Below are 15903 nucleotides of genomic sequence, written 5' to 3'. Positions count from 1 at the left end.
AAATACTTTGGATGGACCTACTTGAATGGCATAGGACTTTGGAGAAAAAAGCTGTTGTTCAAAAGGATCAATCCCATGCTTCTCCTTTTGCCTTCTGAAATACCATGATTGATAGCATTTCAGAGAGCTTTTGTGTATATGTGTTAATTGTAATTTTTTAGCACTTTGTCTGTTTTATATTTCTGAATCTCACCAAAGGTGTTTTCCAAGGTGTAGCACAGTAAGACTTAACTAAATTATTTATGTATATATCCATCCGATTCCTCATGCTAAGTAACAATCAAAGGCCTTATAGTCTGGAGTTACCAGCTACACATAAAACTGGTTATAGATGCTCCTTTTTACAGCATCTTTTCCAGCAGCAAAGTGGGGTTACATCAATTTCATTTTATCCCTACACTCATTGCTGTGATTGGAGTTTTAAAATGAAAACTACTCTGTGACTCTAGGAATGCAGAGTAGCAGGTCAAAGAGAGATTTGCCTGAATTTTATCTACCAGCATCAGCCACCTTAGCCTTCTATTCTGCACATTGTAGTTTTTTCAAAGGGGGTAGGAAGCAGCATGTAGAAGGCAGTAATATAACATTTGTAATAAACTGAACAAAGGTGGAATTATTTACCACTGTGTTACAACCATTATCCTTCAAGCAGGTGTTACTAAACTAATGAACTCTACTTCCAACAAGATCCCACCAGTGTCACAAGGAAATCATGTGTTACATGGAAGACATGACAATGCCACTTTCAGTTAGTGCATGAGCCAGGACAGTCAATATCCTTCCCCCTTCTTCACTGCTGTTCCCAACTATGAGAAGTCAGCCATGCCAACCTGAGTGTCCTTTGGGGTCTCGATAGTAGGAACCAAGGTTAACGGTGCCCTGCCGAGATTCAAAGTGAAAAAACATCCACTATGTGCAAGGTAAAGGCTGTTACTAGACTCATCACTACAGGTTTCCACATATTTTATGCTCTGCTTGCAACTTTTCATGTAGTGACCCCTTACCAGCATGCCATAGCAAACCATGTGGTGTGATGCACAACTCTTAGGTCAACTAACAGCTGCCTTGGACTGCCTTTTGTTAGATTACAACCACATCAGTCTAGCACAGTGGTTCTCAACCTGTAGGTCCCCAGGTGTTTTGGCCGACAACTCCCAAAAATCTCAGCCAGTTTACCAGCTGTTCGATTTCTGGGAGTTGAAGGCCAACACATCTCGGGAACCACAGGTTGAGAACCACTGGAGCAGAATACTCTGTGTGTTAGTTTGTGTGTGTGCACACAGCATTTTGCACCTTGGACTTCACAAACACTTCACAACTATGACCCTAAAAATGTATATGCTCGGCACATTTTTTTTGTTTTAGTTAAGCAGTACAATATAATACATTTGGATGGTACGAGTGGTTTCGTATTGCTAATTTATATTGAACCTATAAAACAGAAATCAATTTCCAAAATACCATTTGCAACCATAAAAGCATAATTTCAATTAAAAGTCATACCTCTGCCTGGAGTAAATTCAAATCGTATGTCATTAAGTTCCTTTCTAGAATTCCTAGAGGAAGGGAGGGGGGGGGGGGGGAAGAGGGATGGTAAACACATCAAAATGTAATGAAGTGCACCTCCTACACTGTAAATGTATTCAAGCTTATAAATAAGCTGCTGTTAATATACAGGCAGTATTTTACAGTTTTATGATCTTGTCTTTTCCCGAAGTGCATAAGGGCATCAATATTAAAGAAAACCTGGTGAAAAAACATCTTTAAGCATGATACATTTTTATGATCAACTGCACACTTTAACTTGATGAGTGAAAGGATGTCTAATTAAAAGAGAAGAAGAAAGGTTTCATTTTGTACTATGAAAAGCATCCATGTGGCCCAGAGTGATGTTTTCTTAGGCTAAGATCACATTCAGAAGTCTTTCTAGAACCAATCTTTACCTAGATTAAATACTTATCTCATCTTTCCATCTTAGCCTGATAAACAGTCTTGTATGAGAGGCCAGACATTACAGGAAATGAGTCCTGAACACTGTATTACCTTGCCAGCTTTCACATATTATTTTATTTGTAATATAATACTACTAATATTTTGTGGTTTTGGTTATACAGTATATGTCATTGCTGAGCTGAAGAGCAACAAGGTTAAACAGTCTGCAAAAAATAAAGACTCCACTACAATCCATGTGATTGTCTCAAGAAGGACAGGGCCTCTGTCATTTTCCCCACAAACTTGAGAGTATTCAAATCAGTTTTTTTGGATGGATGATTCCAGAAAGTAGCAGGATTATGATAGTGGTGTGGGGAAGAAAATCAACTTGATTGAGCTGCAAAGCCAGTTACTGGGGTTAGCTTCTACATAACAGCATTTTTTATTAGGGCTACTCCACACTTGCCATGGAGCTGATCACAAAACCTGTCTTATCCTTTCTTATGTTCCACAAAAAATGTGGAGAGCAATCACCTTTGCAATAAACCAGGGCTTCTTAAACTTTTCCATTTGCAACTCATTTCGGCCGGAGAAATGTTTATGTGACCCCCCCCCCAGCCCAACGTGTACAGGTATATAAAATATGGTATTTACTCGAATCTAATGCTCACCTTTTTTTGGCTAAATTACCTTGCTAAAATTAGGGTGCACATTAGATTCACATAAAATGGTAATCTTAGTGCTGAGACACAGCAAAAGGAGAAGCTGTTCTGAAGTTGCACCTGGAGTTTCTATTTGAGGGATATCATCTGTAATTTAATTGTCACAGTTCAATGCTATGCAATCCTGGGATTTGTAGTTTGGTGAGGTGCCAGCACTTTTTGGCAGAGAAGGTCCAAGACCTTGTAAAATTACAGCTCCCAGGATTGCGCTGTTAAAGTGGATTCATTCTTCATCATGGAAGCACCCCAAGGTTTTCCTTTCTGTTGCTGAAAGCTTTGGGGTTGTTCCACTTTTGCCTTTAAAGGACTGTTAAGCAGGCAGTAAATGTAATGGTCATATTACAAAGAGGTGTACCTTTTGCCACTGAACGTTATTAGTCAGCAAATACCTTTTATGGTTTCAGGGTTTTGAAAATTGAGGTACGCATTAAATTTGATGGCGCATTAGACTCGAGTAAATAAGGGTAAGTATAAAAATAAAACATTTACTGATAAGAAATTAGCATTTGCAAAACTTGCTAAACAGGTTGATTTTCCTTTTTGTGAGGTATAACTGAAACCTTTTCTGTAATTTCCACTTTAAAGCACTGTGCAACAGATTCCTGTAAATGTCTAAAACAGCCACTGTTGCCAAGTTTTTCAGGACCCCAACATTGAGCAAAGGGGATCCCATTTGAATTTAGGACCCACAGATTAAGAAGTAGCGTTCTAAACATAACTAGTTCTCTCCACCTTCCTCACATCATAGTGTTATGCACAGTAACACCCATGCATAGTAACAACACCCATAGTTAAATATTGCTTCTACAAGAATAAAATGCTTGGTGGTATTCTATCTTTTTTAAAAATAAGAAGTTCCCAAGAAAAGAAGTCCTAGATTAATAGTGGTAGTTCCTTCTGGAATATGCCTGCAGCATATTAAGAATTCTTTTCTATTCAATTTTGTAATCTATTTTACTATTTTTGTCTGTGAGTTCAAAGACAGTATGCCCAAGAGTGATGAAGCATATTTCACAAGTGTTCTACACACTATAAACAACTCCTTTATGTTCTAACAATGTGGCTAATTGCCATTTTCATTTTAGCCTTGGTTGTTATTTCTTCAGTCAATAAAATAAACATCTTTGTCCCAGGATAGAGCTATGAACAAGAGAGGAGGGAGGCAACCAGAGAGAAAGAGAGACAGGGAGATGGTCATTTCATTTTTGGAAACAGCAAGTGGGCAAAGACTAGATACAAACATAATTGCCATAGCACACTTTTTCTTCTAGCAAACAGCTCAATCTGCTTGAAAAACTAATAGCAGTGAAATGTGTTTTGTAATCCATTATTCTTCTGTTCCCCAGCATGGAGACTGTAAGCAGACTCATATTTCAGTGTACCAGGCCATGAAGTCTTGCTGTGGGGAAACTAAATCCAACATTCAGGCACACTCAGCCATGACTCAGAACTATTATCACTTGCTAAACACATATTAAGAAAATGTCACACAGTCACAAGTACAGGATCATGGAAGAACAAAAGAATGGATTGGTAAGATAACAGATACAACTTTTTTCAAGCAAGCAAGTATCCAGCTGCTACGCACAGCAAACACGCATTCAAAAGGTGAATAAATTGCTTGTTGTTCCACTCCTTATTCTGATCAAATGGATATTACGCAGTGTTGCATTATACTGCAACATAATCAGGCAAAACTGTTCTGATTCCTAAGCATGCAATGGTAAAATTCATTGGCCTCCTTTGATAGTCTAAACTATTAAAGAGAATGTATTTGCATCCAAGTACAGAGAAGCCTAGTTTTGAAAACATTTTTTTTCCTTACTGATGGACGCAAAGCAGCAAATTCCAACTGCTTTTTATTCCTATTCAAGGCCAACAAGAAATACCAGAGCAGATATGCAGAACACCGAGGGATGAGGGAGATCAAGTGAAGACTCTGTTTATACCACCAGCTCTTGGAACTTACTGGAAATGCAACAAGGCGATGGATGGGTGGATGGCAGGCAGGCAGCCGAACATACCATACGCACACCTGCTTGATTAAAGCTGCCTACCAACACAATACTACAGGAAAAATTAGGCCAGTTATTCTGTATATATTTTTCCAGCTTCTCCCATTTGGGTATCTCTTTTCACTCTTTTCATTCTGTATAAAAAATCATTCAGAATTTTTATACAGTTCCATTCCAGTAAGTATAGATATAACGTATATACTCGAGCATGAGCCAAGTTTTTCAGCCCCCTTTTTTTAGGCTGAATAGGCTCCCTTAGGCTTTCACTCAAGTGAGTGTCCTGGTGGGAAGGGGTGAGACTGAAAAAAGCCTGTCTTTCAGCCCCACACCTTCCCGCCAGGACCCTCACCTCTCTGCACAGCAATTCAGCTGGATCGCTGTCCCAAGAGGGGAGGAGAGGATGAGCACCTTCCTCTCCTTAGTCCTTCCCACTTCAGTTTCCCCCCCACTTTTCCAATACCCCTTTCCCACACCAGACTTCACTTCTTCACTTCACTTTATTTCTTAATTAGTCACTCTCCACCAGAGTGCTCCGAGCGACTTACAATTTAAAATATCATTCCACAATATAAAAACATTCAACAGTGACTATTTGGCAAATTAGATCTGATTTACTTAAATGCATAGCCAAACAGCCAAGTCTTGAGCACTTTTACAAAAGGTCGCAACTCCGACATTGCTCTAACATATGGAGGCAATGAGTTCCACAGAATTGGAGCATAGGCCGAAAAGGCTCTACGTCTTGTGGCTTCCAGGCGTACCTCCCTTGGGCCCAGTACGTATAGGAGATTTTCCTGGGAGGATCGAGGTGACCACTGATGGGAAAAAGGAATGAGGCGGTCCCTAAGATATAATGGTCCTTAGCCATTTCAAGCTTTAAATGTCAGGACCAGTATCTTGTAAAAGATCCAAAGTTCCAATTGGTAGCCAATGCAGTTGTTTCGGAATCGGTGTAATATGGGATCTTATAGATGATCTTATAGACTTCCTTTTTCTAGTTTCCCCATTCCTACACCAGCCTTTACTATCCCCAGCCCCTCTCTCTCCACTTTCCATCTCAGTCTTCCCCAGGTTCCAGCCTCTTTTTCCCATTTCAGTCTTGCCCCTCTTCCCACCAGTTTCCTACTTTCCCAGCCTCTCTTTCCCACTTTTCCAGCTCCCCTTTCCATCCCAACGTTTCCCAGCTTCCAGCCCCACTTTTCCACCTCACTCATTCCCCCTTCCCCAGTTGCCCCCTTCCTACCCAGTCTGTCCTACTTTTCCAGCTACCCCATTTCCACCTCATTTTACCATTTTTTCAACCAACCCTTCCCATTCCAACCTTTTCCCATTTCCAGTCCTTCTTTCACACGTTTCCTTATTCATATACACACATTTTCCTCTAAATGTATAGTTAAAATAAACTATGGGAGCCCCGGTGGTGAAGTGTGTTAAAGTACTGAGCTGCTGAACTTGCAGACCAAAAGGTCCCAGGTTCAAATCTCGGGAGCGGCATGAGCGTCCGCTGTCAGCTCCAGCTCCTGCCAACCTAGCAGTTCGAAAACATGCCAATGTGAGTAGATCAATAGATACCACTCCGGCGGGAAGGTAACAGCGCTCCATGCAGTCATGCCGGCCACATGACCCTGGAGGAGTCTACAGACAATGCTGGCTCTTCGGCTTAGAAATGGAGATGAGCACCAACCCCCAGAGTCAGACATGACTGGACTTAACGTCAGGGGAAACCTTTACCTTTGGTGATTATTGGAAGGAAATGTAAGCACATTTACATTGAAGAAGGTTAAAACCATGATTTAATCATAGTTGGACAGTCTTATCTTAAATTACAGTTTTATGTAAATATCCAAAAACCTTTAACCCTACTGATGCCTCAATTAATGTAGTTTTATTGGTATCTATTTTTAGTTTGAAATTTACCAGTATCTGCTGCATTTCTCACCCTCGGTTTATACTCAAGTCAGTAAGTTTCCCCAGTTTTTTGTGGTAAAATTAGGTGCCTCGGCTTATGTTTGGGTTGGCTTATAGTCGAGTATATACGGTACCTATATAAATAGTTCTGCAGTTCCTAGTTTAGAAATTTCTGAAGTTTGGATCTAAACAGGTATACATATTACAGGCAACATATAAATATGTTGGGGCCGGGCTGTGGCGCAGGCTGTTGAGCAGCTGCAATAAATCACTCTGACCATGAGGTCATGAGTTCGAGGCCAGCCCGTGGCGGGGTGAGCACCCGTCAATTAAAAATAAAAAATAGCCCCTGCTCGTTGCTGACCTAGCAACCCGAAAGATAGTTGCATCTATCAAGTAGGAAATAAGGTACCACTTATAAAAATTGGGAGGCAAGTTTAACTAATTTACGACTTGGAATGAGGAAGTGCCATCAGAGTGGATGATGAAGCAGCTGCTCCCCCCTGTGGCCAGAATCGAACATCCCCTCAGAAGAAGGTTAAATTGCCTCTGTGTCTGTCTCTCGGTCTCTGTTTGATGTGTTTATGGGCATTGAATATTTGCCCTATGTATGTATAATGTGATCCGCCCTGAGTCCCCTTCGGGGTGAGAAGGGTGGAATATAAATACTGTAAATAAATAAATAAATAAATAAATAAATAAATATAATGATATCCCTTCCTTGCTTCCTTTTTTTCAGTGTGGCATTACAAATTTACATCCTGTCTTTTTTATTATTATTATAGTTCTGTGAAGAAGGCCTTACACATTCTCATTCCCCCCCCCTCTCTGAAAGCTTAAATTAACCAACTGTTAATTGGTTAACTAAAAATAATGTATACATAATGGAGAGTCCAGGTGTGGCAAATTCTGCTCTGCATGAAATAACACACTATACACACAATTAATTGGTTACATCTGTAGGTAGGGTTGACAAATGCTGGGACTGGATCCAAGAATCAGCCAACTCATCTGTTGATCAATGTGCCCGATCCCCTGGCCCAATGATGGAAACCATGGGATGGCAAGAAAGAATCCACATGCCAAGAGCCTCTTGTGTGTCCCCCCCTCCCCGTCATCAGGGAGCAGTACATGCGTTCACTCCAAACCAGCCAAGACCCATTCCCCTCAAGTCCTTCAAGGACCATTCCCCATAGTACTTACCAGTGCCTGAGATGTCTCAAACCCAGGACCCATGCCAACTGCCCCTCAAAAGTTGTGAGAAAAAAAAAACGGAAACACACCCCAGCCTTATAAGAGTTTAACATAAAACAGTTGTATTAGGGAGAGTGTTGGTCCAAACACAATTGGCAGGCACTCAGGAGAGCAGGGAGTAAATATCTCCATCAACCAAAGTGAAGCCTGCATCTTGGTCACTTTGGTCGGGACCCATTAGACAGAATTTAAATTCACTGACTGGTGGTTTCCACTTTCCCCAAGGACTGTGCCAAATCAGGCTGGATCCTGGGAGGAAGAAGAGAGGCAGTAACTATGGGCAAGGGCACTCTGCTCATGCCCTAGATTACAAAATCTGTATGGTGACTTGTGCAGAGCCCTTACATTTACATTCCATCTACTGGTATCTATACATGTATTTAACAAAAAGGATTTTAAAACTTTCCAAATGCATTTTAAAATCTCTGCCTTCATTTCCAGATTCCTCACTTCTTCCAGATTTAAAAAAAGTATCTCTTTTCTACTCATTTTCAAGAATGGCTGAAGAAATCTCAAAAAAGAACCATGAAATCATTAATTATTTTCAAAACTTTATTATTTTCTCCTGGGTGTTTTGAGTGCTGTCCTCATGAATTTCTTATGGATGTTTTCTTCCAAACAGATTTTCCCATTTAAAAAGGAGAAGTAAAAAAAAATGGGAGGTGAAGCACTTTGAATCAGTGGTGTAAATTGTGACTATTCTGTGTAGTGGAGAAAGGTACAGAAGGCAGTATGAAATAATCTTATCACAAGTCATATATCCAAGTGCAGGATTCAATTAAGCAAAACTCCTCTGATTTACAAGACAGTGGCAGGGTTATTTAGTGCAGTGGTCTTCTGCACTTACCTTGCAGATCAATGTTTACTGCATCATGGAAAATAAATGACTAAACCAACATCTTCCAAGACAAGGGAGTTATTAGCCTATCCATTCAGAACAGACTTAAACCACAGGAACAAATGGAGAACCATAGCACTCAAAACCATGGGCATTCCATTCCTCAAAGTTCAATCTAATGCTTAAGAAAAACCCTCAAAGAAGACCCAAGTGCAATTGGACTGACAGAGGCTGAACTTTATGGAACTCCTTCCATAAAAGTAATAAAGTATTTATTTGATTATAAAACACATTTTCTTCCCCATATAAACATCTCTAAAGATGTGGTGGTCTTAGAATTGCAGGTGTGCCTTATGTATTTTTTTGTTATTGATTGTAAAATGCAGACTGAAATTAGTTTGCATACTACAATCAATGATGTCTTAGAATCGAGAAAATACGGTAGTTTCTAAAGACAGTATGTCACATAAGGAACTGATTTGAATGTCACAATGACCCAGGTTTGTAGAGGAACTGTGATTTATTAGGCACTGCCATGAGAGTGGTTAAACAAAGCACGTTCCTTCCAATTGTAGCTAGTTTACTGTGACATCTAAATCTAGCACCATGGCAATAATTTTCCATGACAAACCAAAGAAGGGTTCATGGCTTGCTCTAGAGTCAGTTTTTGTGTCCTCGGGGGAAAAACAAGTCAAAGACTTGCCAGGTTCAGCCCTCACATTAAAGAAGCCACAGGGAGAAAGTCCATAATCTGTTTAAGTCATTCGAGCTGCCAGAGAAAGTGATCAAGCAGCAAGCATGAGCACATTGTCAAATCCATAATATACCAGACATGCCCAGTGCCTCGGGCACATGTAGGATATACTGTGTTTCCCCAAAAATAAGACAGTGTCTTATATTAATTTTTGCTCCCAAAGGTACACTACATCTTATTTTCAGGGGATATCTTATTTTTCCATGAAGATGAATTCACATTTATTGTTGAACAAAAGATGAAAATTTATTATATACTGTACAGTAGTTGTCATCACAAACCAGCATAACCAGACAAACTGTGAATCCTATCAAGAATTTCTTGTTACTACCATTATTTCCATGTACATCAATCTATGGTATATCATCAGCCTACAGCACCCGGTATTCCCAGGCAGTCTCCCATCCAACTAACCAGGCCCGACCCTGCTTAGCTTCCAAGATCAGATGAAATCGGGCGTATTCAGGGTGGTATGGCCGTAGGCATCTATGGTATATACGAGGGCTATCCATAAAGTAGGCTACGTTTTGGATTTTAAAAAGATCAAAGTATAGGATAAATCATTTACCATATGCAGCTGAAAGACACATCCCAAAACTACAATCTCATGTAATCCCCATTTAAATTTAGCCACGTTTCTTATAGATAAATGAGTTTGAAAAGTACTGCACCAGTAAATTTGCCGCCTCTCTCCTCCGTTTCCAACAATGGGGGCGTGGCTGGCAGCAAAGCCTTTTGGCTACGCTGCAGGAAGGGAGAAGGGGGAAGAGCTGACGACACAAGCGGGGAATTTACTGTGCAGTACTTTTCAAACTCATTTATCTATAAGAAACATGGCTAAATTTAAATGGGGATTACATGAGATTGTAGTTTTGGGATGTATCTTTCAGCTGCATATGGTAAATGATTTATCCTATACTTTGATCTTTTTTAAAATCCAAAACGTAGCCTACTTTCTGGATAGCCCTCGTACATTTACTGATCCTGCATGCTCTGGTGTTTTGTTTTGCTGGCATGTTTCCTAACACAAACTTTGCTAGGTCTTACTTTTGGGGGAGGCCTTATATTTAGCAATTCAGCAAAACCTCTACTAAGTCATATTTTCAGGGGATGTCTTATTTTCAGGGAAACAGGGTAGTCTATGGCTGCATACCTTTGCACTGTTAAGGCTGCAAATGTATGTCCACTGCAGTAAAATGTGCAGTAAGTGGCTTAAATGATGAACATTACTATTCAGGAGTTGGTCTCGCTGGAGTTAATGCAACATACATTCAGAGAAACATATAAGTGTGTTGCAAAAAAAAATGTTAGGCATAGAAATAAGGACACACACAGAGAAATAAAGGCACAACGAGTAGGAAACAACAGAGTCATTAAACTCTCACAGCTGGTACTTGCCAGCAACTTAAAACAAGCCACATTCCAGCTCAGAGTCTTCAAGCAACTGAAATACATGATCTAATGATCAGGTTGGTATAGTAAACATTTTATTTGTTACACTCCCTATAAAAGACAAGATGGATAAATCTCTAAAAACTGCAATTAAGAGTAGAGCACAATGATCCCCTTTGCCACTTACATGGATGGCAACCCTACAAGGGGACAGCAGTGGGTACGTACTGCAGCTGCTGATTGTTACTGTGCTATAGACAAAACAATAAAATTCCCCAGTGAGCTAATTCTACACTTGTACTTGAAAACAGCACTTACTGTTTGTATTTTTATTATCTAGGAACACTCTGAGTAAATAAGTAGTTCGAGAAAAGATGGCATCATTTCAGGAGACAGAACCACCAATTAAATGAAAAGATATGCTTGCGCTTGCTATGGATCTCTCTACTCGTTAACTCTCTCACTCAGCTGGAAGCGATACTTGCATCGCTGTGAATGAATCCATCAACAATAGTAGCCACAGCACCTCGGGCCAGAGGCATTTTTTTCTCTGCGCCAAGAGTTTTCTGAATTGTTAGTGTGAACATACAGTCGCTGTTCCCCTTATCCCTGTCACCCCATTTAGCTTCAGCTGCATGAATGAAATTGGAAAATAATAAAGTATAAACAAATGTTTTTAGCTTTCCCTCCTATTAGGGGTGACTTCTGACAACAAGCCCATTTGTGATCAACACTAAGTGACAGTGCAACGACGAGACCACTTCCACAAACCATAGATAAAGTAACTGTAAAGAAGTGTGTTTTTATTTTGATTTATAGATGTCATGTTTAATTGCGTTTTAAAAGTCATGTTTGACTATGTTTAAAAGGGTAAGTATTAGTTACCAGTGCCAGGGGGATGGTAGCCAGCTCAGCATTTTGAGGCAGGTTACCATAGCAACGAGGGCGGAGCCAACCGCCATTTGAAGGAAAAGGAGGGAATGTTTTAAAAACAGTTTAGTCTGTGATTTTAGTCACAGGGAAGACACTGGTTCCAGGTTAAGGATACCAGGGAAACTCAGATCTCTAGTGGTGTTGAATTAAGTAAGTTAGGAGACTTGTTTAGGTTTATTTGTAGAGTCTGAGTAGTAAGGGGAAGTAATCCCAGTTAGATCCAAAGTGATCAGTTCATAACTTTGAAACCATTATCTAAGTGCCTCTAAAGAAGTTACTGTAACCACCAAGCTCTGTACCTGAAATAAACTTATTTTTTGTTCTTCCATATCCAAGTCTCTGTCACATATATTCAAAACTAAGTTACGATACCATCTAAAGTAAATAAGAAGAATAAAGAAGATAAATTCCCCTCTGCCTGACATCTCCACAATTGGTGGCAGCATTGGGATTTAGAAAAAGGGTTTCCTCTGCCCCACATCTCCACAGACACATGCCCAGTTTATGATCGCCATGTAATCTATGAAGTACAGTAGAGTCTCACTTATCCAACATATACGGGTCGGCAGAACGTTGGGTAAGCGAATATGTTGTATAATAAGGAGGGATTAAGGAAAAGCCTATTAAACATCAAATTAGGTTATGATTTTATAAATTAAGCACCAAAACATCATGTTATACAACAAATTTGACAGGAAAAGTAGTTCACTACGCAGTAATGCTATGTAGTAATTACTGTATTTACGAATTTAGCACCAAAATATCACGATGTATTGAAAACATTGACTACAAAAATGTGTTGGATAATCCAGAACGTTGGATAAGTGAGACTCTACTGTATTATTAAATGAGATTAACATCCAACCAGCTAAATATATCATAGAGAAAAAAATGAGCTTGGATCCTATATGCCTTTTTTTGCTGTCATCAGAAGATCTCCTTATTCAGTGGAGCCTCAGGCTGATGGAAAGCTATTTTAATGCTGAACTCCACTCTGTACAGTCCTCATACTCTCTTCCATAGGAACACCATAGGAGCCAATATGAAAGGAATGCATAGGACACTGCAGAAGGAGGGAGGAAATTCTGACAACATTCAGCCAATGCAGTCACAAAATAAGACTTTGGCTCTCAAACTCAACTGCTAACACAAATGTCTAGGCAGAAATCCAAGAGCATTTCGACAGAAAAGACTATTACTGATCAATGTCAGCTTTTCAATACAGTAGTCCACTTATGGGATCTCCAGCACATTCTAAATAGATTCCAGAAATTACATCACATGCAAACAACTGTATTTCACTGCAATGTTAGCAAAGACATAAGAGAGCTTTGAAAATGATGAGAAAATATATGAATTGTTGTTTTTACATTGTTTTTAGGCACTGAATTTTTGCCTGTTTATTGTAAGCCGCTTTGAGTCCCCTTGGGGAGAAAGGCGGGGTAAAAATGATGTAAATAAAATAAAAATAATAATAATAAAAATGTATACAGCACACTTATGTTTGTTTAATAGCTTCCTGAATCCACTCACATCTACCATAAAGTGTGCTTCTACTAGGAAGACTGGTGGTTATTAACTGCAATCTCAGATTTCTTTGTGAAAAATCCACAATTAGTCCAAAACTAGTCCAAAACCAACACAGGTTTGTAGTGGAGACATGTTCAAATAATTTGGGCTCTCAACTATAAAGCTGACTCATTCTCATTTTTCATCATTATTACTTTTTTCCAACTATTCAAATTATGGCATAGGAGGGGGTCAGGATCTGAAAGCTCTAATTTCTCCAAATTATCCACTTACGATGATGGCTTTCCTCCATGATTGAAGGTGGCAGATCGCCTGTAGATATTACTTTGGCTTGTTCAACAGTGCTAAGATTCCATAATGCTGGTTTCGATATCATTTAGTCTTACTAATTTCAAAAATGTTAAAACGTAATTTTCATCAAGTCACCCCAATTTGGCATGGTCAGTGCCTAAGGATTCTTAACAGCAGAGACTTGTTATGATGACAGATATCTAATCAGAGTACACTAATGTCTTGAGTACTTCCAAAGTCTGCCAATGATCTGTAGCATTTGCAATTTGATATAGGGGCTCCTTGATCAGGTGATATCACATTTCTTAGCAAATTTAGGGACTGAATATAAATTTTATTTGGAGGGGGCAGAATTCTTATTTGGGCAGTACTGCCCTCCTTTTGCCCTCTATAACTAGACTCCTGAACATCAGGCAAAAGGGTAATTGGATGCTTTCCTTACTCCTAAAGCAGACAGCATGTCAAAGGGGTTGGATCATAAGGGAGTGAGAAAAGAGTTTCTAGTTACCCATCCCATCATAACTTTTTCTGAAGTCATGCAATTTCCCTATCCCTCCTCACATCTGCTTCATAAAATCACCCATACTGGGTTTACCAATTGCTTCTGTTACCTAGATAAAAACATAGCTGAAGGGTGGAATGAGGAAAGTGGGCAAACTAGTTCCTTTAAACCAGGGACAAACAGACAATGTCTCAGACTAGTCCCAATAAAGGGACCACTGGTTTTACTAGCACTGCTTTAAACTCTACCTCTCCTTCTTTTATTCCAAAAGCCCTTTTGTAATGGTGACATGTACCTTCCTTTTGGAACCCCCAGTGACACAATGGGTTAAACCCTTGTGCCAGCAGGACTGCTGACTTGATGGTTGGGTTGCTGATCTGAAGGTTGCCAGTTCAAATCCAGGGAGCATGTGGATGAGTTCCCTCTGTCAACTCCAGCTCCCCATGTGGGGACATTTATTTATTTATTTATTTATTTACAGCATTTATATTCCGCCCTTCTCACCTCGGAGGGGACTCAGGGCGGATCACACTGCACACATAAAGGCAAACATTCAATGCCATGACATAGAACAGAGACAGAGACAAGACGCAGGCACCGGGCTGGCCTCGAACTCATGACCTCTTGGTCGGAGTGATTTGTTGATTTGTTGCAGCTGGCTTGCTTTCCAGCCTGCGCCACAGCCCGGGACATGAAAGAAGCCTCCCACAAGGATGATAAAACATCAAAACATCCGGGCGTCCCCTGGGCAACGTCCTTGCAGACAGCCAATTCTCTCACACCAGAAGTTTCTCAAGCCGCTCCTGACACGGAAAAAAACCTTCCTTTGTTCTGCTTCTCATTCTAGGAATGATGGTGACGATAAACAGAGTGCCCATGATTATAAAATATTTCTGCAGTCCAACTACTATATTAACCCTTAGATGGTTAAAAAGCCCCCATCCAAAAACAGAAGGTGAAAAAATATTAAATTAATCTTTTAAAGTTCTTCCAACTTCTCTTTCAAGGCTACTATAATGAGTTCACTGTCTCTGTGGATAGTGATTTACTGACAGAGTGCCAGAAAGTCAATTTTACTATGAGATAAGTTATCATGGTTTGATTTAAGTTTTACTGTTCAGGGAAACCTTGATAAAAATGATGCAATATACCTGAATGGGGGAGAGGAAGGGAGGCTTTGTAGAAGTCAAATGAAAGTGTTTAGAAAACAACTTTCATTAAAATTTGTCATGCTGCCAAAGGTTTTTCATTTCAGGCATCGTGATTAATTCTTAACAAAGGCATCTGAATATACAGTAGAGTCTCACTTATCCAAGTTAAACGGGCCGGCAGAAGCTTGGATAAGCGAATATCTTGGATAATAAGGAGGGATTAAGGAAAAGCCTATTAAACATCAAATTAGGTTATGATTTTACAAATTAAGCACCAAAACACCATGCTTTACAACAAATTTGACAGAAAAAGCAGTTCAATACGCAGTAATGTTATGTTGTAATTACTGTATTTACTAATTTAGCACCAAAATATCATGCTGTATTGAAAACATTGACTACAAAAATGGCTTGGATAATCCAGAAACTTAGATAAGCGAAACTTATCTTGGAAACTTGGATAAGTGAAACTCTACTGCAGGGGTCCCCAAACTAAGGCCCGGGGGCCAGATGTGGCCCTCCAAGGTCATTTACCTGGCCCCCGCCCTCAGTTTTATAATATAATATTTTTTGTATTAGTTTTAATAATATAATATATTGTATCTATATATATAAAAGAGTGATGGCATCACGGCGACTCACAAAACAACAAAAGTACAGGCCCCCCAACCTCGAAATTTG

The 15903-nt window shown here is 39.7% G+C and overlaps 1 protein-coding gene and 1 pseudogene across 1 annotated transcript in view; both read right to left on the bottom strand.

The window, feature by feature from the left end:
• Positions 1-15903, bottom strand: part of stk39 (serine/threonine kinase 39) — a 166072-nt gene that overhangs the window by 16329 nt on the left and 133840 nt on the right. Inside the window, exon 15 of the mRNA XM_062969190.1 lies at positions 1504-1556. Within this exon, the coding sequence (XP_062825260.1) occupies positions 1504-1556 (53 nt within the window). The remainder of the gene's footprint in view (positions 1-1503; positions 1557-15903) is intronic.
• Positions 9792-9907, bottom strand: LOC134295729 (5S ribosomal RNA; annotated as a pseudogene).

This window comes from Anolis carolinensis, chromosome 1 (genome assembly GCF_035594765.1).
Source record: "Anolis carolinensis isolate JA03-04 chromosome 1, rAnoCar3.1.pri, whole genome shotgun sequence".
NCBI classification, from domain to species: domain Eukaryota; kingdom Metazoa; phylum Chordata; class Lepidosauria; order Squamata; family Dactyloidae; genus Anolis; species Anolis carolinensis.
Note: the sequence above shows the minus strand (reverse complement) of the source record. Positions and strands in the feature narration are given on the sequence as shown.